This window comes from Salmo salar, chromosome 21, assembly GCF_965601325.2.
Source record: "Salmo salar chromosome 21, fSalSal1, whole genome shotgun sequence".
Classification (NCBI taxonomy): Eukaryota; Metazoa; Chordata; class Actinopteri; order Salmoniformes; family Salmonidae; genus Salmo; species Salmo salar.
In genome coordinates this window covers 50,865,248-50,888,731 of record NC_138311.1, presented here as the reverse complement: position 1 = coordinate 50,888,731, position 23,484 = coordinate 50,865,248, and the positions used below count along the sequence as shown (strand labels likewise).

General features: G+C 43.0%; 1 protein-coding gene across 3 annotated transcripts in view; it reads right to left on the bottom strand.

Moving 5' to 3' along the window:
* LOC106582455 (dedicator of cytokinesis protein 9) overlaps positions 1-23,484 on the bottom strand; it is a 192,014-nt gene that overhangs the window by 5,257 nt on the left and 163,273 nt on the right. For 2 of the 3 annotated variants that reach the window (XM_014165582.3, XM_082967226.1), the window contains exons 38-50: positions 22,535-22,674; positions 21,520-21,635; positions 21,081-21,218; positions 20,793-20,975; positions 19,151-19,264; positions 18,833-19,048; positions 17,605-17,662; positions 16,726-16,832; positions 12,695-12,817; positions 5,261-5,374; positions 2,605-2,751; positions 2,304-2,514; positions 1,023-1,213 (exon numbers count right to left, since the gene is read on the bottom strand). In XM_014165582.3, coding sequence (XP_014021057.2) covers positions 1,023-1,213; positions 2,304-2,514; positions 2,605-2,751; positions 5,261-5,374; positions 12,695-12,817; positions 16,726-16,832; positions 17,605-17,662; positions 18,833-19,048; positions 19,151-19,264; positions 20,793-20,975; positions 21,081-21,218; positions 21,520-21,635; positions 22,535-22,674 — 1,858 coding nt within the window. Of the gene's footprint in view, positions 1-1,022; positions 1,214-2,303; positions 2,515-2,604; positions 2,752-5,260; positions 5,375-12,694; positions 12,818-16,725; positions 16,833-17,604; positions 17,663-18,832; positions 19,049-19,150; positions 19,265-20,792; positions 20,976-21,080; positions 21,219-21,519; positions 21,636-22,131; positions 22,176-22,534; positions 22,675-23,484 lie in introns of all 3 variants that reach the window. The other variant, XM_014165587.3, reaches the window with a different exon arrangement.

Below are 23,484 nucleotides of genomic sequence, written 5' to 3'. Positions count from 1 at the left end.
CCATACAGAACAAGTTGAGGGATATCTTTACCATATAGAACAAGTTGAGGGATATCTTTACCATACAGAACAAGTTGAGGGATGTCTTTACCATATAGAACAAGTTGAGGGATATCTTTACCACATAGAACAAGTTGAGGGATATCTTTACCACATAGAACAAGTTGAGGGATATCTTTACCATACAGAACAAGTTGAGGGATATCTTTACCATATAAAACAAGTTGAGGGATATCTTTACCATATAGAACAAGTTGAGGGATATCTTTACCATGTAGAACAAGTTGAGGGATATCTTTACCATGTAGAACAAGTTGAGGGATATCTTTACCATATAGAACAAGTTGAGGGATATCTTTACCATATAAAACAAGTTGAGGGATATCTTTACCATATAGAACAAGGAACAAGTAGAGGGATATCTTTACCATGTAGAACAAGTTGAGGGATATCTTTACCATGTAGAACAAGTTGAGGGATATCTTTACCATACAGAACAAGTTGAGGGATATCTTTACCATGTAGAACAAGTTGAGGGATATCTTTACCATACAGAACAAGTTGAGGGATATCTTTACCATGTAGAACAAGTTGAGGGATATCTTTACCATACAGAACAAGTTGAGGGATGTCTTTACCATACAGAACAAGTTGAGGGATATCTTTACCATATAGAACAAGTTGAGGGATATCTTTACCATACAGAACATCTATTGAATAAAATAGTTGAATGGGTAAAATGAGAAAGTGTCTGTGGTTTGTGAGGACAGCGGATGTGGTTTGTGAGGACGGAAGATGTGGTTTGTGAGGACAGCGGATGTGGTTTGTGAGGACGGAAGATGTGGTTTGTGAGGACAGCGGATGTGGTTTGTGAGGACAGCGGATGTGGTTTGTGAGGACAGCGGATGTGGTTTGTGAGGACAGAGGATGTGGTTTGTGAGGACAGAGGATGTGGTTTGTGAGGACAGAGGATGTGGTTTGTGAGGACAGAGGATGTGGTTTGTGAGGACGGATGTCTGTACCTGGACACTGATGCTGCCCTGTAGTTTCAGCTGCAGGCGGATCATGTCCACCTCGCTGGTGGCAACTAGCTGTCTTAGCTCGGTCAACCTCTTGCTCATCTCGTCTATAGCCACCTCTATGGGGTTCAGGTCTGTGTGGTGTTGGTACATCACCGCAATTCGCTTCTTCACATAGGGGAAACAGTGGGTTGCTAGAGAGAGAGAGAGAGAGAGAGAGAGAGAGAGAGAGAGAGAGAGAGAGAGAGAGAGAGAGAGAGAGAGAGAGAGAGAGAGAGAGAGAGAGAGAGAGAGAGAGAGAGAGAGAGAGAGAGAGAGAGAGAGAGAGAGAGAGAGAGATAGATAGATAGATAGATAGATAGATAGATAGATAGATAGATAGATAGATAGATAGATAGATAGATAGATAGATAGATAGATAGATAGATAGATAGATAGATAGATAGATAGATAGATAGATAGATAGATAGATTAACGTGGTTTCGCTTACGTCACCCTATTTGGCCCACAACAACTCCTTACCAACACGTGCATTTCTTAGGTGATCAGACAGATGTGTGTTCCAAGCAGCATTATAGTGTGAGACTCATTCACTCACTAAAGACCTTTGAGGTAAGGCAGCCCTATCAGTTAATGAAGATAAAGGTTGCACTACGGGATCTTTCACACTGTTAAACTAAATAAAACACAACCAATTAGGATGAAGAAGGATTCTAAACAAAGAGCTGACATACTCAGAACCTAATCCAATATTTCCATAATTACACACGACCCTTCCTAATATGACAGCGAGAAAGATACAGGTATGCCGGCACTAGCTAAGGTATTCTATGGTAATGAGGTGCTTGCCTGAGTAAATACTATAGATACTATGACATGTTTAACATCAGTATTCCCATGTGAGTGGATCTGTGTGGACTGATGGGTTTTGATACGGTTGTCTGCTGGGTCCCATGGACTACACATATCTGTAGATTGTCTGGAGTCCCTCCCCCTTTTTCCAGCTACTCGTAGGGAATGTTCTAAGCAGTATGTGAGGATCATGTTAGTTTGAGTGATAAGGAACCTGTCTGATATTTGTGTCTCGTTGTTTTCAGTGAGACGAGTCATCTAGAGGTGTGTCCCAATCTGTGTCTCTAAAGCGGAAATCATATCTTAAATTCACAGATTTTGTCAGAACTTCTCTACATCCATGACCAGCACATCGGAAGGAGAGGTCTAGCTATGGGTCTCTACTGTGAACATGTTGACCCTATGATTCACATGAAGTACTGTAGAACCTACTGGTCAGGATGGTCCTGCGTTTGTACTGCTCCTCCACCCCTCCCTGCTTCTTCCCCGACACGGTGAAGGGCATCTCGAAGACGAAGCGCCGGATGTTGTGGCTCTTCTCAAAGTCTGTCTTCCTGTCCATCAGCTCCTTCTCTTCCAGGAACGGAGTAACGTGGGTCACCTGGATGTAGGCGTACCTAGAGTCCAGATCTTTAGGGTTGATCTGGATGGGACGCATAACATGAAGGACCAATCAGAACCATGGAAACCCAAAATAAATGGTAAAATACTAAGAGTAAAGTTTGACTCTTACCCTCCCAGAGTCCTGAATCATCTTGACATTCTCTGGGCCGAACTTGTCAGAGTAGAGCTTGAGTAGCCTCTGAGATATCTCTGACAGTGGGGTGAATTTGGGTTCTTTGTAGATGTACTCCTTACCATCTTCATCCTCAAAGAATCCCTAGGAGGAAGCCAACATTACACACTATGGTTATAGTACATACAGTACTAGAGAATAGGAAAACAACATGAAAACACAAATGTGAAGGTATTTAGGTAACAAAGACATCAAAAGTAGTATGAACACCTAAAACAATGAGCACAACAACACAAGCGAGGAGCTAAGGCACTATAATCCTGAACCTAAGAGCAAGAAATATTCCCAAAAGCACAGAAACAAACAACAAAACTGGTCTAGGAACAGTGCTATGGGACCAATAAAAATGATGAATGCAGAGGATTGAATTTCACTTTATCAAAGGGTCTACAGTATTTATACCCCAACAAACAACAATAAAAAGTACCTTAACACTGTAGATTAATGGGGTAGTAGCCACCAACTAGATGAGGATACATTTACCCAGTAAGACATGAAATCCTACCATTAAACCTTGACTAATATAGCCTCCTGTTGTCAGGGCAACACTGAGCCAGGCAGTAGTAGAGAGTGCTGAGATGGATAAGATAAGCTAGGAGGAGGTAATGAAGCGGTGATGGACACATACCAGTAATACCACTGACTGTACTAACCCAGACCACAATCATACGCCTTAAGCTTCAACGCAGTGCATTCACCAGATTCATCACTTTCTCATTCATTTACCTCAGTCTCAGAGTCAGTAAACTGGTACTGCTACGGAGTTGTAAGGTAGAGCAACAGAAAACAAAATCATAGTTATTCCAACACTACCCAGACTACAACTATAGCAGATAAGCATTCACACCATAACACCACATACAGAAATAACAGAAGGAACAAGTCAGAAGGAACAAGGCTCTGGGAAGCTTATCCACTCCAACAAAGCAAACTGTCAAAAGCAACTAGTTAACACACTGAAAGACGAGGAAAAACCAGGTGTAAGAAGATTTAGGTGAAAATGACATCTAAAAATGGAAGCATAAAAAGCCAAATTCAGTGGATTATTCCATTGGATCAGCAACATGCATTACTGTTGTAAAAAAGAGTAAAGCAAGTAGGTGGAAGGTAGTGGTGAGTTAATGTAACCGCTAAGAGCTTTAAGTAGCACACAAGTGGTTGAAACATGTCATGGATTACAGCAGCAGCACACTAGTGGCTGAAACATGTCATGGATTACAGCAGCAGCACACTAGTGGCTGAAACATGTCATGGATTACAGCAGCAGCACACTAGTGGCTGAAACATGTCATGGATTACAGCAGCATCACACTAGTGGCTGAAACATGTCATGGATTACAGCAGCAGCACACTAGTGGCTGAAACATGTCATGGATTACAGCAGCAGCACACTAGTGGCTGAAACATGTCATGGATTACAGCAGCAGCACACTAGTGGCAGAAACATGTCATGGATTACAGCAGCAGCACACTTGTGACTGAAACATGTCATGGATTACAGCAGCAGCACACTAGTGGCTGAAACATGTCATGGATTACAGCAGCTGCACACTAGTGGCTGAAACATGTCATGGATTACAGCAGCAGCACACTAGTGGCTGAAACATGTCATGGATTACAGCAGCATCACACTAGTGGCTGAAACATGTAATGGATTACAGCAGCATCACACTAGTGGCTGAAACATGTCATGGATTACAGCAGCATCACACTAGTGGCTGAAACATGTCATGGATTACAGCAGCAGCACACTAGTGGCTGAAACATGTCATGGATTACAGCAGCAGCACACTAGTGGCAGAAACATGTCATGGATTACAGCAGCAGCACACTTGTGACTGAAACATGTCATGGATTACAGCAGCAGCACACTAGTGGCTGAAACATGTCATGGATTACAGCAGCTGCACACTAGTGGCTGAAACATGTCATGGATTACAGCAGCAGCACACTAGTGGCTGAAACATGTCATGGATTACAGCAGCATCACACTAGTGGCTGAAACATGTAATGGATTACAGCAGCATCACACTAGTGGCTGAAACATGTCATGGATTACAGCAGCATCACACTAGTGGCTGAAACATGTCATGGATTACAGCAGCTGCACACTAGTGGCTGAAACATGTCATGGATTACAGCAGCAGCACACTAGTGGCTGAAACATGTCATGGATTACAGCAGCAGCACACCACATAGATTTAGGCTGCTCAGGAAAGTGAGCAGAGCCTACGGCAGAACTTACCGCTGCCTTTAAAGAGGATGAAAAGCAGAAAAAAAGCATTAGAATGAGTAACAAAAGACCACGTGATGTGGTCATGCTTTTATCAATCAAAACGCTTCCAGCAGCTCCCATGCTCCCATCAAGATGATCACCGTTTTGATATAGGGCACTGGGAGACGTATTCTAAATGTCTGAATTAATCTTTAAATAAAACAAAAAATATAATATCTACAATATCTAATACCTGTATAACATACTGGAAATAGCAAAGCAATAGTATAGTGGGAAAGGGAAACAACTTGTTTGATCTCCATTGCATTGTTTTTTGTTGTACGACAGCCTACCATCAGATTTCAATCATTATCTTACCTGGCCAAAGAAAGCCACTCTGAAGTAGGTTCCCAGCAGCCTCTTGCCCGTGTGCATGACCTCTGTCACTTTGATGTAGGCACGATGCAGTGTGTCATACAGGTGAGACAGTTTCTATGGAATTGAGAAACACACAAATACATTGATAAGAATCTGTGTCTTTATCCATGTTTGGGGGCCTTGAGACATTATTGATGAGCCCCATGACATAGACAGTGACATCAGAGGGAGTTGAGCCCCATGACATAGACAGTGACATCAGAGGGAGTTGAGCCCCATGACATAGACAGTGACATCAGAGGGAGTTGAGCCCCATGACATAGACAGTGACATCAGAGGGAGTTGAGCCCCATGACATAGACAGTGACATCAGAAGGAGTTGAGCCCCATGACATAGACAGTGACATCAGAGGGAGTTGAGCCCCATGACATAGACGGTGACATCAGAAGGAGTTGAGCCCCATGACATAGACAGTGACATCAGAGGGAGTTGGGCCCCATGACATAGACAGTGACATCAGAGGGACTTGAGCCCCATGACATAGACAGTGACATCAGAAGGAGTTGAGCCCCATGACATAGAGAGTGACATCAGAGGGAGTTGAGCCCCATGACATAGACAGTGACATCAGAAGGAGTTGAGCCCCATGACATAGACAGTGACATCAGAGGGAGTTGAGCACCATGACATAGACAGTGACATCAGAGGGAGTTGAGCCCCATGACATAGACAGTGACATCAGCGGGAGTTGAGCACCATGACATAGACAGTGACATCAGAGGGAGTTGGGCCCCATGACATAGACAGTGACATCAGCGGGAGTTGGGCCCCATGACATAGACAGTGACATCAGAGGGAGTTGGGCCCCATGACATAGACAGTGACATCAGAGGGACTTGAGCCTGATGATATAGACAGTGACATCAGAGGGAGTTGGGCCCCATGACATAGACAGAGACATCAGCGGGAGTTGGGCCCCATGACATAGAGAGTGACATCAGAGGGAGTTGGGCCCCATGACATAGACAGTGACATCTGCGGGAGTTGAGCCCCCTTTCAAAAAATGTAGAACTAAGAACAGATATAGCCCTTGGTTCACTCCAGACCTGACTGCCCTCGACCAGCACAAAAACATCCTGTGGCGGACTGCAATAGCATCGAATAGTCCCCGCGATTTTGCAACTTTTCAGGGAAGTCAGGAACCAATACACGCAGTCAGTCAGGAAAGCAAAGGCTAGCTTTTTCAAACAGAAATTTGCATCCTGTAGCTCTAACTCCAAAAAATGTTGGGACACTGTAAAGTCCATGGAGAATAAGAGCACCTCCTCCCAGTTGCCAACTGCACTGAGGCAAGGTAACACTGTCACCACCGATAAATCCACGATAATCGAGAATTTCAATAAGCATTTCTCTACGGCTGGCCATGCTTTCCTCCTGGCTACTCCAACCCCGGCCAACAGCCCCGCATCCCCCTGCAGCTACTTGCCCAAGCCTCCCCAGCTTCTCTTTCACCCAAATCCAGTTAGAAGATGTTCTGAAAGAGCTGCAAAACCTGGACCCGTACAAATCAGCTGGGCTAGACAATCTGGACCCTCTCTTTCTAAAATTATCCGCTGCCATTGTTGCAACCCCTATTACCAGTCTGTTCAACCTTACTTTAGTATCGTCCGAGATCCCTAAAGATTGGAAAGCTGCCACGGTCATCCCCCTCTTCAAAGGGGGTGACACTCTAGACCCAAACTGTTATAGACCAATATCCATCCTGCCCTGCCTTTCTAAAGTCTTCGAAAGCCAAGTTAATAAACAGATCACTGACCATTTCAAATCCCACCGTACCTTCTCCACTGTGAAATCCGGTTTCCGAGCTGGTCACGGGTGCACCTCAGCCACGCTCAAGGTACTAAACGATATCATAACCGTCATCGATAAAAGACAGTACTGTGCAGCCGTCTTCATCGACCTGGCCAAGGCTTTCGACTCTGTCAATCTGGCAGACTCAACAGCCTTGGTTTCTCAAATTACTGCCTCGCCTGGTTCACCAACTACTTCTCAGACAGAGTTCAGTGTGTCAAATCAGACCTCTGGCAGTCTCTATGGGGGTACCACAGGGTTAAATTCTCAGGCTGACTCTTTTCTCTGTATATATCAACGATGTCGCTCTTGCTGCGGGTGATTCCCTGATCCACCTCTACGTAGACAACACCATTCTGTATACATCTGGCCCTTCTTTGGACACTGTGTTAACAAACCTCCAAACGAGCTTCAATGCCATGCAACACTCCTTCCGTGGCCTCCAACTGCTCTTAAACACTAGTAAAACCAAATGCATGCTTTTCAACCGTTCGCTGCCCGCACCCGCCCAACCCGACTAGCATCACTACTCTGGACGGTTCTGACTTAGAATATGTGGACAACTACAAATACCTTGGTGTCTGGTTAGACTGTAAACTCTCCTTCCAGACTCATATTAAACATCTCCAATCCAAAATTAAATCTAGAATTGGCTTCCTATTTCGCAACAAAGCCTCCTTCCCTCACGCCGCCAAACATACCCTCGTAAAACTGACTATCCTACCAATCCTTGACTTTGGCGATGTCATTTACAAAATAGCCTCCAATACTCTACTCAGCAAACTGGATGCAGTCTATCACAGTGCCATCCATTTTGTCACCAAAGCCCCATATACCACCCACCACTGCGACCTGTATGCTCTAGTCAGCTGGCCATCGCTACATATTCGTCGCCAGACCCACTGGCTCCAGGTCATCTATAAGTCTCTGCTAGGTAAAGCTCCACCTTATCTCAGCTCACTGGTCACGATAACAACACCCACCCGCAGCACGCGCTCCAGCAGGTATATCTCACCGGTCATCCCCAAAGCCAACACCTCTTTTGGCCGCCATTCCTTCCAGTTCTCTGCTGCCAATGACTGGAACGAACTGCAAAAATCGCTGAAGCTGGAGACCTATATTTCCCTCACTAACTTTAAACATCAGCTATCTGAGCAGCTAACCGATCGCTGCACCTGTACATAGCCCATCTGTAAATAGCCCACCCAATCTACCTACCTCATCCCCATATTGTTTTTATTTACTTTTCTGCTCTTTTGCACACCAGTATTTCTACTTGCACATCTCCATCTGCTCATCTATCACTCCAGTGTTAATTTGCTAAATTGTAATTACTTCGCTACTATGGCCTATTTATTGCCTTACCTCCTCACACCATTTGCACACACTGTGTATAGATTTTATTTTTTTCTATTTTGTTAATGACTGTATTCCATGTGTAACTCTGTGTTGTTGTTTGTTGCACTGCTTCGCTTTATCTTGGCCAGGTCGCAGTTGTAAATGAGAACTTGTTCTCACCAAGCCTACCTGGTTAAATAAAGATGAAATAAAAATATATATATATATTTTTTAAATGACATAGAGAGTGACATCAGAGGGAGTTGAGCCCGATGATATAGCCAGTGACATCAGATAGAGTTGAGCCCCATGACATAGAGAGTGACATCAGAGGCTGCAGGTCTGCTGCTGTACCTCAAAATCCCTGTTCTACTCCGCTAGCCAGCACCTCGCCTTTAAAGGTGTGCGTTTCTTTTTTCTAGATTGTTCTGTTACCCAGTTAACAGCACCCTATCGACTAAAAAGCTCTAATACGATGCCGAATGATAATTATTTTCCTGACACTGGTCACAGACCCAAACAAGATTACTTTGAATATAGCCTAAAAGAGCGTGATAAAATCATTGTTTCGGAGTCCCTTTTTGACATGCCGGGAGGTAATTCTGACCTCTCGAAAGAACTGTTACATTTATCTAAGCGCCAGACGAGAACGCATTTACATATAGTCACTCTTAGTGATTCCGTGCGTCAAGGCATTATTCCACGGGGACTCAGGTGGCAAAAAGAGCCATCATTGGGACAGAGCACAGATGATTTCTGTGAGCGCTGGTGTGCCATCCTGAACAAGTGCTCTATTGATTTAATGACATTAATTGTTGACCAGTTGAAAAATGATTTTAGTGAAATGGATAATACGATTAAAGACAAACGCACAGCTCTACAAATAGCTGTTAATGATGATGGCATATTCAATGAACTGATGAAAACTAACCAAGCGCTCCAGGACAAGTTGTCTACAGAAATAAAGGAACTTAAAATCAAGAAATTCAACCAAGACAAAAAAGATAAGGCCGAGGATAAAGTCTACTTTTGGAGAAACCCTGACAAAGGAGGTCCTGCTCCTCCTCTCCATGGCAGACGCAGGAGGGATGACACTTACTTTGATCCACACCCGTCTGACCAACACTCTACAACCAGCGCCTCATCGGCTTCCAGTGGCAGTTTTTTATTCAACGAGAGACTGGGCCGACGGAAGGGCGCAGGTGGCCGCAGGCACGCGCATCGACGAGATGCCGCATCCGACGGGGTAAGAAGAAACGACTATCAGAGGCAGAGGAGACCGTTCACACGGTCCCAGAACCCACGGGACTGAGTGTCTTTAATTTATCAAGCAAGATATTGAGCCCTGCCCATGTCTCTTTGCTTAATAAAGGGTTAACTTTTGTGCCTACAACCCAGTGTAACGATTTTGACGTTAAGGTAGACATGTTCAAGTTTTTTAGAAACATCCGTTTAAGGGAATACTTTAGCTCCCCCAATCCTGACACTTCTATTGAACCAGTAGGTTACTTACCTGTACATACTCCGACTTCTTTTAGAAGCAAGAGTTATTTTGTACCTCCAGCCAATCGCAATCACTCTATCGAGACATATTGCAGACTTGTTGAAAAAGATGTTGCTCATCTCCTTAAGAATAAACAGGACTTCAAATCTTTCCATAATTTATCTAAGGATGAAAAACAAGCTTTGCTTGATTTACAATCCGATACGTCAGTCCTTATTCGTCCTGCTGATAAGGGTGGGTCGGTTGTACTCATGGATAGGACAGCTTATGTAAATGAGTGTCATAGACAACTGCTTGACAACACCTTTTACAAGAAACTCAGAAGTGACCCTACTTCCCAATTTCAGAATACTATCTTTACTGTCCTAGATGGTTATTTAAATTCTGGTCAGATAACTAAAAAAGAATATGACTTTCTGGCCATTCAACACCCTAAAATTGCCACTTTCTATACTTTGCCGAAATTACACAAGAATGTTACAAACCCTCCAGGGCGCCCTATTGTAGCGGGCATTGATGCAGTAACGGCCCCTCTATCTACTTTTGTTGACTTTTTTATTAGACCATTCGCAGAACAGCTCCCCTCCTTTGTAAAGGACACCAGCAGTATGATATCTATCATTGAATCTCTTGATCCTCTGCCTGAGAACACCTTGTTAGTTACTTTTGATGTTGAGTCGTTATACACAAATATTCCACATGAGGGCGGTATTGAAGCCATGGAACATTTTCTTCTGCAACGTGACCCTAATGAGCTACCTTCCAGTGCCTGCATTGTAACATTGGCTGAAATAGTACTCACACATAACTATTTCATGTTTCTAAATGATTTCTTTATTCAGACGAAGGGTACTGCTATGGGATCCCCCATGGCTCCTAACTATGCTAATTTGTATGTGGGTTACATGGAGAAACAATCCATTTTCAACCCTCTCAAAAATGTTTTCTTGCCTAACATCATTATTTGGAAACGGTATATTGATGATATTTTTGTTCTATGGAGGGGTGATGCAGAACTGCTCCAGGCATTCCATGCTTTTCTTAACTCCTGTTCTGAACATTTGAGATTTACTATGCAATCTGATACACGTCAAATCAGTTTTCTTGATCTTCTGATCTTGTGTGAAAATAATGTTTTATACACTGATCTTTACAGGAAACCTACTGATCGTAACAGTTTGTTGAGGGCTGATAGTTGTCACCCACTTTCCTTGAAAAATAGTTTGCCCTACAGCCAATTCTGTCGAATCAAAAGAATTTGTATTAAACAATCAGATTTCGACAGAAATATGGCTGAGACTCAGGATAAATTCAAGGAGAGGGGGTACAACAATGATCAGATTAATATTGCCATTGAGAAAATTCAAAACAAAACGAGACATGACCTTTTTCAAGGTCAGTCTCGCAAAAAGACGCATTCTTGCGTTCTCACTACCCGCTATTCAAAGTGCTCTGAACAAATTAAAGGAATCGTTCACAAACATTGGCACATTCTGAAATATGATGATAGTCTCGTTAATGTGTTTTCTGATCTTCCCCTGGTCGTATTCTAGCGGGGAAGAAATCTCAGAGACCAATTGGTACACTCTGATTTACCACCCCAAGATATTCCTGAACAACGTCTATTTGCGCCCATACTGGATGGAAATTACAAGTGTAATGGCTGTGCTCAATGCAATGGCACTTATAAATGTAGATCCTTCAAACACCCCCAAACAGGGAAATCTATCCCAATTAAAGGTGTTATTACGTGTTCCACTAAGGCAGTTATTTATCTTATAACTTGTCCTTGTGGTAAAAATTATGTGGGTAAAACAAAGCGTGAATTAAAAGTACGTATCTCAGAGCATCGTAGCACCATTAGGTGCAAAAACTTAACTTACCCAGTTGCGGCCCACTTTTTGGAAGCAAACCATCCGATTTCGTCTCTGCGTTATATTGGTATCGAACATGTCACCCTCCCTAGGAGAGGGGGTGACCTTGATAATTTATTGTTGAAACGAGAGGCTGCCTGGATCTTTAATTTAAAGACCCTTGCTCCCTTCGGTCTCAACATAGACTTTGATCTGAAGCCATTCTTGTGATAATTGTGATTTTGCCATTGTAATTGTTTGTTAGATACATTTTAGACTACAAATGCTATGATTGTATGCTATCCATTTGTTTGTCTTTTTGTATGTTCTTTGTATGCCATTTTTTTAAATATTTGAGTTAACCAATGATATTAGGCCATACTTGGCCATGATTACAAACACCTGTGTGTCTCTTGACACTATATAAATGACTCATCTCGCAGTGTTTGATGATACCCTGATGAAGACAGCTTCGCTGTCGAAACGTTGGTTATTACATTTTTGCATCTGAGCTCTTAGAGTGTGCGGCTTTCCTTTATTTTCTACTATTTATTGCCTTACCTCCTCACACCATTTGCACACACTGTGTATAGATTTTATTTTTTTCTATTTTGTTAATGACTGTATTCCATGTGTAACTCTGTGTTGTTGTTTGTTGCACTGCTTCGCTTTATCTTGGCCAGGTCGCAGTTGTAAATGAGAACTTGTTCTCACCAAGCCTACCTGGTTAAATAAAGATGAAATAAAAAATATATATATATTTTTTAAATGACATAGAGAGTGACATCAGAGGGAGTTGAGCCCGATGATATAGACAGTGACATCAGATAGAGTTGAGCCCCATGACATAGAGAGTGACATCAGAGGCTGCAGGTCTGCTGCTGTACCTCAAAATCCCTCCCCTGTTCGTAGATGGGGATGATGAGCTTGTAGACGTCTGAGATGAGCTCATAGCGCTCAGCCTTCCACAGGCCATCAGCACACTCTTCCAACAGCTCCATCAGGACATCCTGTATGGGAGAGAGGGACAGATAAAACACTGCTGTCGTACCGTGTCCACACGAAGATGATCTGGCTATGGATGACACACACACCAGGGCTTCATTTCAAAGCTTTTATGAAGGTTAGTGCAAAAGTACTAGAAGAGTTATGAATACTAAAGACCTAATTGTCCTTGATGCAACACAAGCTAGTGTCCTTGATGCAACACAACATGAAGAGTTGTATAACTCCACTGACATTGTGTAAAATGAGGATATGGGTGAACAAGAGATGAAAATGGGATTTAAAAGCAAATGTGTTCCACATGGCCTCTTAAAAGCTATTGAGCTATGCTGTGCCATTTCTTTGTACTAAATTCAAGCATATAATTAGACGTGGAATTGGTTACATGTTGTTCTGTGAGCGTTTTTTGCTTTACACGTTGTTGGATAGTGTGGAGCAGAGCTGATTCACTGATAACATCTCTACAAGGTAGACGCCTAGTAATCTCGAAGAGACTGAAAACTCCACTATTTCAAATCAAATCAAATTGTATTTGTCACATGCATCCAATACAACAGGTGTAGACCTTACTTACAAGACCTGAAATGCTTACTTACAAGCCCTTAACCAACAATGCAGTTTTATGAAAAATACCCCCAAAAAAGAAATAAAAGTACCAAATAATTAATAATTAATAAATAATTAAAGAGCAACAGTAAAATAACAATAGCGAGGCTATATACAGGAGGTACCGGTACAGAGTCAATGTGCGGAGGCACCAGCCAGTCGAGGTAATATGTACATGTAGGTAGAGTTAAAGCGACTATGCGTAGATAATAAACAGAGAGTAGCAGCAGCGCTAAAGACGGGGAGAGGGGGGGGGGGGGGGGCAATATAAATAGTCTGGGTAGCCCTTTGATTAGCGGTTCAGCAGTGCTGGAGAGAAGCCAAGGAGATAAACGGAGCATAAAAGAAGCTAATCCTGCTAAGGATTTACAGTATTTTGCCTGTAAAAAAAAACAATTGGGCAATGTTTAAATGACCCCTTTACAAACAGAACCATTTTCACCACATTCTTGCCTGCGTACACCTTTTATACCTCCCATGCCGAAGAAGAGCGGTAGTAGTGGTGTGCAGATATGGGTGGGCGTCCATTTGAATAAATCCATTGGGAATATACGCCATCAAAAATAAATCCATTATTTATTTGTTTAGGCAGGTCCTAAGAAGCATTATAAGACAAATATAATTCATTTTCAAAAGAACGGAATAGCATATTTTGAGTTTAATTAGGCCTATGTTACAGGTCTGTGTGCAAATGAAATCACTAGTTAGATGTTTTGTTCATTAAAACAGATAAGACACATCTACCCGATCACAGTCAACACACATATATTTTATAGTAAGAATATAATGAAAAATAACAGTATTAATAACACTATTTTTCTCACACAATTTGTTTCAAGGCAACGTGTGGAACGGCTGTCATATAATCTATAAAAAAAGTGATATTTTGAAACCAAGGCAAGCCACCTTTCATCTCTGTCCTACCCTGACTCCGCTTCATTAGAGAGCAGGCTTTGGGTCTTACATTCATCATGATACTGATAGAAAATAATAGCAATCCTATTTTCAGAAGCATGTGAGTCTCCTGTTCATATTTCACAACCTCCGCGGGCATTTGGAGTTGTCTATATACGATCGAGCAAAATAATAGGCCTGCACTTGATTTAGACTACATTATAACACGCTAAATGTTTCTGATCAGTGATTTAGACTACATTATAGCATGCTAAATGTTTCTGATCAGTGATTTAGACTACATTATAGCACGCTAAATGTTTCTGATCAGTGATTTAGACTACATTATAGCACGCTAAATGTTTCTGATCAGTGATTTAGACTACATTATAGCACGCTAAATGTTTCTGATCAGTGATTTAGACTACACTATAGCATGCTAAATGTTTATGATCAGTGATTTAGACTACATTATAGCACGCTAAATGTTTCTGATCAGCGATTTAGACTACATTATAGCACGCTAAATGTTTCTGATCAGTGATTTAGACTACATTATAGCACGCTAAATGTTTCTGATCAGTGATTTAGACTACATTATAGCACGCTAAATGTTTCTGACCAGTGATTTAGACTACATTATAGCACGCTAAATGTTTCTGATCAGTGATTTAGACTACATTATAGCATGCTAAATGTTTCTGATCAGTGATTTAGATTACATTATAGCACGCTAAATGTTTCTGATCAGTGATTTAGACTACATTATAGCACGCTAAATGTTCCTGACCAGTGATTTAGACTACATTATAACACGCTAAATGTTTCTGATCAGTGATTTAGACTACATTATAGCATGCTAAATGTTTCTGATCAGTGATTTAGACTACATTTTAGCACGCTAAATGTTTTTGATCAGTGATTTAGACTACATTATAGCACGCTAAATGTTTCTGATCAGTGATTTAGACTACATTATAGCACGCTAAATGTTTCTGATCAGTGATTTAGACTACATTATAGCACGCTAAATGTTTCTGATCAGTGATTTAGACTACATTATAGCATACTAAATGTTTCTAATCAGTGATAGATGAAAAAATGAATAGATGAGATACCATCTTCACTTATTTGCCCAGACAGAAACCAATTGAACCAAATAGCCTATAAAGACGGAGATTCAGTGAAACAAAACTACTTTGATTGGTTATCAGCCAAGTCAGTGAAGTCACAGGCTTTGTAGGGACTGCAAGTGAAAAGCTAAATAATCCACTTGTTAAACTACATAACATGGCAAAATGTTTTAATAAATGAGTCAACTAGACACAGTGGCGACCTGTCATTCAGGGCAGGTGGGGCAGAACCCACCTGTTTAGGGTTTGTTGCCTGTTTTGAATGTTATTTTGGCATTTATTTGTGTTACATATCAGTTTTCAAACAATGTAAAAACAAATGTATTGAGTGAATAAAGCTGCATACAAGCATTATCTCTTTCTTGCTTTCTTGAGTATTGCAGCTCCAAAATGCAGGTGTTTCAGCCTAGCTCAGTGCTTTCTGTGGTGGAGGGGCAGCCAGCGGAAAATACTCTTTAGTTGCGCCGTGATTGGCTCAGTGTTCTGTCACTTATGGGGACACTATGTCATCGCAGAATCTACAGGGAAAGTTAGTCAGTTCAAGCCCCCTGGCTGCTGCCATACATTTACATTAGAAGTGCCCATCCAAGAAAGCTCAAGGTCATTGGCCACAGATAAAATGACGTCAAATCACGTTATATCTACCGTAGCTTTGATTGGACTGATCATGTCAACATTTTAGCTAGCAAGCTAGACAAGCAGTAATCATGAATCAAGTCGATAATCTACTGGAAAATCCTTTTCATTCCTTGTCATATGAAGAGAAATTATAGATTAAATGTATCGGTGCTCATCGGCCATTGGACATAAACATTACACAACAAGTCGGAAATTGCAAATTCAACAATGAGGGGTTTGGAAGGAATCAGTGACTAACTGCAAGTGTTGCAAAGCAATCACTAGCCTGCTATTGAGTGGAGTGGGTGTGTGTTCCAAGTCTGGTCGTTAGGTGGAAATAAAAGTTTTGGCTTTGATACCGGCAATACCTTTCAGATATAAAGAAAAGGCAGAATAAAGTTGGCGGTATGATAAAGTTGGTGGTATGATAAAGTTGGCGGTATGATAAAGTTGGCGGTATGATAAAGTTGGCGGTATGATAAAAGTTGGCGGTATGATAAAGTTGGCGGTATGATAAAAGTTGGCGGTATGATAAAGTTGGCGGAAAAACGTCTTAGTGTGAAATGGATATAAGACTTGTGAATGCCTGCCCAGAAAGGAACAAGCACCAGAACTCATTAGTTGGCCTAGCAACAGAGGGCAGCTGGCTTTTAGTCTTTCACCTCGTTGAAGTGGACATCCTGCATGCCCACATCCTCCATCATGGATACCTCCTCATCAATGTTGGGGGTGACCACTCGGAAGGCTGAGCAGCCCTGCTTGAACATGCCTACGGACCGTTAAGGAGATGGGAACATCATCAATAAACCAAAAAAGACAGATGTTTTCTTATTTCTGTGGCCTATTAGACAGGTTCTACATTAAAGGGGAAAATATGATTTCACTCAGAACATGCAGTCATGTACAAACATGCAAAAGGTCAACGTTTGAGAATTGCTTTCTCATATAGTGTGCTATGATTGGACCTGCTGAGGTGATTAACCCTCTGGTGTTAAGAAGTAAAGAACACGTGTGAACTAACACTGAAACACAGATTACATAACCAAATCACAAATCTGGGATTGCCTGAATCAAGCATTAGGGTCCCGTGTGGCTCAGTTGGTAGAGCATGGTGTTTGCAACGCCAGGGTTGTGGGTTCGATTCCCACGGGGGACCAGAACGGGGGAAAAATGTAGGGAATGTCTGTATTCAACACTGTAAGTTGCTCTAGATAAGAGTGTCTGCTAAATGACTAAAATGTAAAATGTTAGAGTACTGATAGTTTTGCCTTTTTAGATCACATTGAATAAGATCAAATGGACTGGGAGAACCTGATCCTAGATCAGCACTCCTACTCTGAGACGCCAGAACGACAGATTACATAGAAATATGTACAATATGCACAGTATAGTATTGGACTACTTATTAATAACAAACTAATAACTACCAATCATTTCATTAAAATCACATCGCGCTGACCATTTAATTAACCCCTTGTGAAGTCTGTAAAAAAAAGCGAAAATGGCACCATCAAGTGGCAATAATGACCAACATACTGCACCTTTCCTCCGGAGATACTCGGCCACCAGTGCTGCCACGTGCACATAACACATGGCTGCCTGTGAACAACAGAGAACATCACAGATACATCAGCATGTTTTACTAGCCAGCCACATGACTTGAATTCATCATATCCCATAGTCATATTCCATATAGAGATTCTACCATAATCCACTCCTTAAATAACTACACCTCAAAATAACATCTATCCCTCTGGCCCATCCTCTTATACTTATACACTGTGACCCCTAGCCTGACCCCTGGTTCTGATCTCGGGACAGGTCTCCATTCTTCACACTCTGACCCCTAGCCTGGTACCGACCTCGGACAGGTCTCCATTCTTCACACTCTGACCCCTAGCCTGGTACAGACCTCGGACAGGTCTCCATTCTTCACACTCTGACCCCTAGCCTGAACCTAGCCTGGTACAGACCTCGGACAGGTCTCCATTCTTCCCACTCTGACCCCTAGCCTGACCCCTAGCCTGGTACAGACCTCGGACAGGTCTCCATTCTTCCCACTCTGACCCCTAGCCTGACCCCTAGCCTGGTACAGACCTCGGACAGGTCTCCATTCTTCACACTCTGACCCCTAGCCTGAACCTAGCCTGGTACAGACCTCGGACAGGTCTCCATTCTTCCCACTCTGACCCCTAGCCTGGTACCGACCTCGGACAGGTCTCCATTCTTCACACTCTGACCCCTAGCCCGAATCCTAGCCTGGTACAGACCTCGGACAGGTCTCCATTCTTCACACTCTGATCCCTAGCCCGAATCCTAGCCTGGTATCGCCCTCTGACAGGGCTCCATTCTTCACACTCTGACCCCTAGCCTGAACCCTAGCCTTGTTCCCGACCTCGGACAGGTCTCCATTCTTCACACTCTGACCCCTAGCCTGGTACCGACCTCGGACAGGTCTCCATTCTTCACACTCTGACCCCTAGCCTGGTACCGACCTCGGACAGGTCTCCATTCTTCACACTCTGACCCCTAGCCCGAATCCTAGCCTTGTTCCCGACCTCGGACAGGTCTCCATTCTTCACACTCTGACCCCTAGCCTGGTACAGACCTCGGACAGGTCTCCATTCTTCACACTCTGACCCCTAGCCTGAACCTAGCCTGGTACAGACCTCGGACAGGTCTCCATTCTTCACACTCTGACCCCTAGTCTGGTACAGATCTCAGACAGTTCTCCATTCTTCAAACTCTGACCCCTAGCCTGGTACAGACCTCGGACAGGTCTCCATTCTTCACATGGATGCGGGCCATGCTGTCCAGCCAGGTCTTGCGGAGCTCAGGCGTGCTGGCGTAGGACTTTGCTAGGCTGTACTGCAGATCCACCAGCATCTCCGGGTCCCTCTCATGCTCCTTCATCTGAGCCGTGGCCATCAGGACCGTCCGGATCCGCTTGGTCAGGTCCTTCACATCTGATGGGAAGGCTGTGTTCTGTACAGGACAATAAACAGGAAGAGTAAAGACCAGATTATTCATGTGGTCCAATGGTAACATAGAGTTTGAATGAGAATAGAGCATCCATCGGGTTCTGACCTTGATTGTCTTATCACTGTTGGCACAGTTGTTGATGATGGACAGGGACTGCTGGAAGCGGGTTCCTCCGATACCGATGACGTCAGCGATCAGCTGACTGACGGCGATCACCACCTGAGCGAGATGGCAGAAGTTGCACACGTCAATAACAAACTACTCCCATAACCATCACATCGATAACACACTACTCCCATAACCATCACATCGATAACAAACTACTCCCATAACCATCACATCGATAACAAACTACTCCCATAACCATCACATCGATAACAAACTACTCCCATAACCATCACATCGATAACAAACTACTCCCATAACCATCACATCGATAACAAACTACTCCCATAACCATCACGTCAATAACAAACTACTCCCATAACCATCACATCGATAACACACTACTCCCATAACCATCACATCGATAACAAACTACTCCCATAACCATCACGTCAATAACACACTACTCCCATAACCATCACATCGATAACAAACTACTCCCATAACCATCACATCGATAACACACTACTCCCATAACCATCACATCGATAACAAACTACTCCCATAACCATCACATCGATAACAAACTACTCCCATAACCATCACATCGATAACAAACTACTCCCATAACCATCACATCGATAACAAACTACTCCCATAACCATCACATCGATAACACACTACTCCCATAACCATCACATCGATAACACACTACTCCCATAACCATCACATCGATAACACACTACTCCCATAACCATCACATCGATAACAAACTACTCCCATAACCATCACGTCAATAACAAACTACTCCCATAACCATCACATCGATAACACACTACTCCCATAACCATCACATCGATAACAAACGACTCCCATAACCATCACATCGATAACAAACTACTCCCATAACCATCACATCGATAACACACTACTCCCATAACCATCACATCGATAACAAACGACTCCCATAACCATCACATCGATAACAAACTACTCCCATAACCATCACATCGATAACAAACTACTCCCATAACCATCACATCGATAACAAACTACTCCCATAACCATCACGTCAATAACAAACTACTCCCATAACCATCACGTCAATAACACACTACTCCCATAACCATCACATCGATAACAAACTACTCCCATAACCATCACATCGATAACAAACTACTCCCATAACCATCACATCGATAACAAACTACTCCCATAACCATCACGTCAATAACACACTACTCCCATAACCATCACATCGATAACAAACTACTCCCATAACCATCACATCGATAACAAACTACTCCCATAACAATCACATCGATAACAAACTACTCCCATAACCATCACATCGATAACACACTACTCCCATAACAATCACGTCAATAACAAACTACTCCCATAACCATCACGTCAATAACACACTACTCCCATAACCATCACATCGATAACACACTACTCCCATAACCATCACGTCGATAACACACTACTCCCATAACCATCAGACAAACCACTCTTTAGGAGAGTTCCCTAGACTGTTCTTCTACATAGAGACGTTCTGAGGAGACAAATGGATCGGCATGTAGAGGGTAACCTCCCCCCACCATCTCTCTCTCGCTCTCTCTCTCTCCCTCTCTCTCACCTGTAGGTGAGTGCGGACGAAGGACTTGCGTCCTGTGTAGTCAAAGTTACTCTTCATGAGGAAGTAGAGGAGGCGGGCGGCGTCGCTGCGGATGGAGCTCAGTTTGGAGTTGCAGCACTTCAGGATCTCGTAGCAGAACGAAGCACACATGTCAGCACGACCCTCGAAGAAGGTGCAGGGGAACTGGAAACAGACGCACAGCGATGATTAGATAGTCGGCAAGTTTAGGACAGGGAGAGAAAAACACTTGACTAACTGTGAACTGTTAAGAACCGATGACCTCGTCACCTTGTAGATGAAGGTGCGCAGCGAGGTGAAGACCTGCTTCAGGGCCGTCTCTGATTGGTTGATTTGTAGGAAGCAGAGGTGCACCTCAAACACCTTCTTCATGAGCGGGTTGTGGCCATGGTCCGAACAGAGCTGGGTCTGACCACATACAAGGACAGACAGTTAGCAACTTCAAAAAGCCAGGGATTGACACTAACAGACAACATCAAGTAAGAAGTAGAAAAAGGGTGAAATATCAAATAACATCAGCATCAACATAGATGTGCATGTATGTAGACAAGCAGGAGGGGGTTCTTGTCAGTGATTGGTAAGGCAAAGCTGAAGAGGGAGTTTCAAGTTTCTTAGATAACATAATCACATAACAAGCAAGGAAGGTGATGTGTTTTACATGTTGAGGATCACTTATTATAAGCCACAGAACCAGCAGTTAGGAGTGTACCTTGAATCCCATGATGAAGATGCTGAGAGTGTCCAGCACGGTGAGGCAGACCTCCGTGGCGATGTTAGCCTCCAGAACCGATTGGTTCAGCACGTCAGCATCAGAGTGGCTATAGGCTGCAGAGGACACACACCACACTGCTGGAGCTCTCTCACATCAGCCCTACAATACACTCCTGTACTGCTCTGGTTGCATCTCAAATGGCACCATCATCTCTGTTTAGTGCACTACTTTTTTACCAGGGCACATAGGGCTTTGGTCAAAAGTAGTCCACCATATAGGGAATAGGGTGCCATTTGGGATGACTAGATACCCTCTTGTAAAGTCATCATTACAATACAGTCTGAAAGAATAGCTATTATTAGTATCAAGGCAAAAAAAAAAACATTGCTTGAGAGGAGGTAATAATGTTGAGTTGAAAACAAATGCATTCAACTTCAGAGGTTTGAATACAATGAAATGAGTTACGAAGGGAACAGAAATGAACAGGTCAGAGGGAACAGAGGGTTTAAAAGGGCTCATTCTCAGCTAAAATGGCATGCTCTTACTTCAACCAGATGAACAGAGCTAATAGTCTGTAAGCTGCCTGTCGTTGACCTGATACATTCTTACCATTGTCTACAGATATTCCAAGAACACTTGAAATCTTTCTTACACTGAAAACACAAAGAAATTCACTTCATTAAAGGGAATCAACTTACTATAGAGCTGAATCTCTTTTGCTTTTGGTGAAGTCAATACAACGGTTACAACAGTGAACTTGGTCCTGATTAAAACCATCCCTTCAGTCGCCACTGGATATGTGTTGACCCCCAAGGGGTCATATACTCTCTAGGATAAAACCCTTCACTTTTGTTCACTCAAAACCACCACATCCATGGAGGAATGGCTCAGGAACGGCTGACTTTGGACTTGGGTGTGGCACACATAATGATGATGATGATGATGATGATGAGGTGACTGACTACAGAGGGAGGGGCCTATGGTTAAGAGGCGGGTGATTGGGGACACTTACTGTGGTTAAATGTGTATGAGTTATCCAGGCTGCTGAGTTGCTGTAAGCGGGCATGCATCATTCCTGCCCTGTTACGGGACACAGGCAGAGTCTGAGACTTCCGCTCATGTGCTGCTATGAGTCCCACCCCTTCCTGGCTCCTGATGAGGAAACAGGAAACTGTTAGACAACTGGCCCACTACCAGCAGGACCAGGGTTAGTCAAGCAGGTTAGAATGGATATCACACATACCAGGGCCAGGGTTAGTCAAGCAGGTTAAAATAGATATTACACATACCTAACTATTCTATTGATCACAAAATAGAAGGAAATACTGTATAGCCTGGTAGCCAGATCAGTTCCTGTTTAAGGTTGTCTAAATCATAAACTGGCTCCCAGGCTAGAAATAGGGCCAAAGAGAAAATAAAATCCATAGGAATGTCTGCTTTATGTATGTTAGGAGCATTTTGAGGCTAATATGACACACGACTATTCTTTCTACACTGAGTGTACAAAACATTAGGAACACCTTCTTAATATTGAGTTGCACCCCCTTTTGCCCTCAGAACAGCCTCAATTCGTCGGGACATGGAATCTACAAGGTTTAGAAAGTGTTCCACAGGGATGCTGGCCCATGTTGACTCCAATGCTTCCCACAGTTGTCAAGTTGTCTTGATGTCCTTTAGGTGGTGGACCTTTCTTGATAGACACGGGAAACTGTTGAGCGTGAAAAACCCAGCAGCGTTGCCGTTCTTGACACAAACTGGTGTGGCTGGCACCTACTACCATACCCCGTTCAAAGGCAGTTAAAACTTTTGTCTTGCCAATTCACCCTCTGAATGGCACACATACAGAATCCATATCTACAATTGTCAGAAGCCTTAAAAATCCTCCTTTAACCTGTCTCCTCCCTTTCATCTACACTGATTGAAGTGGATTTAACAAGAGACATCAATAAGGGATCATAGCTT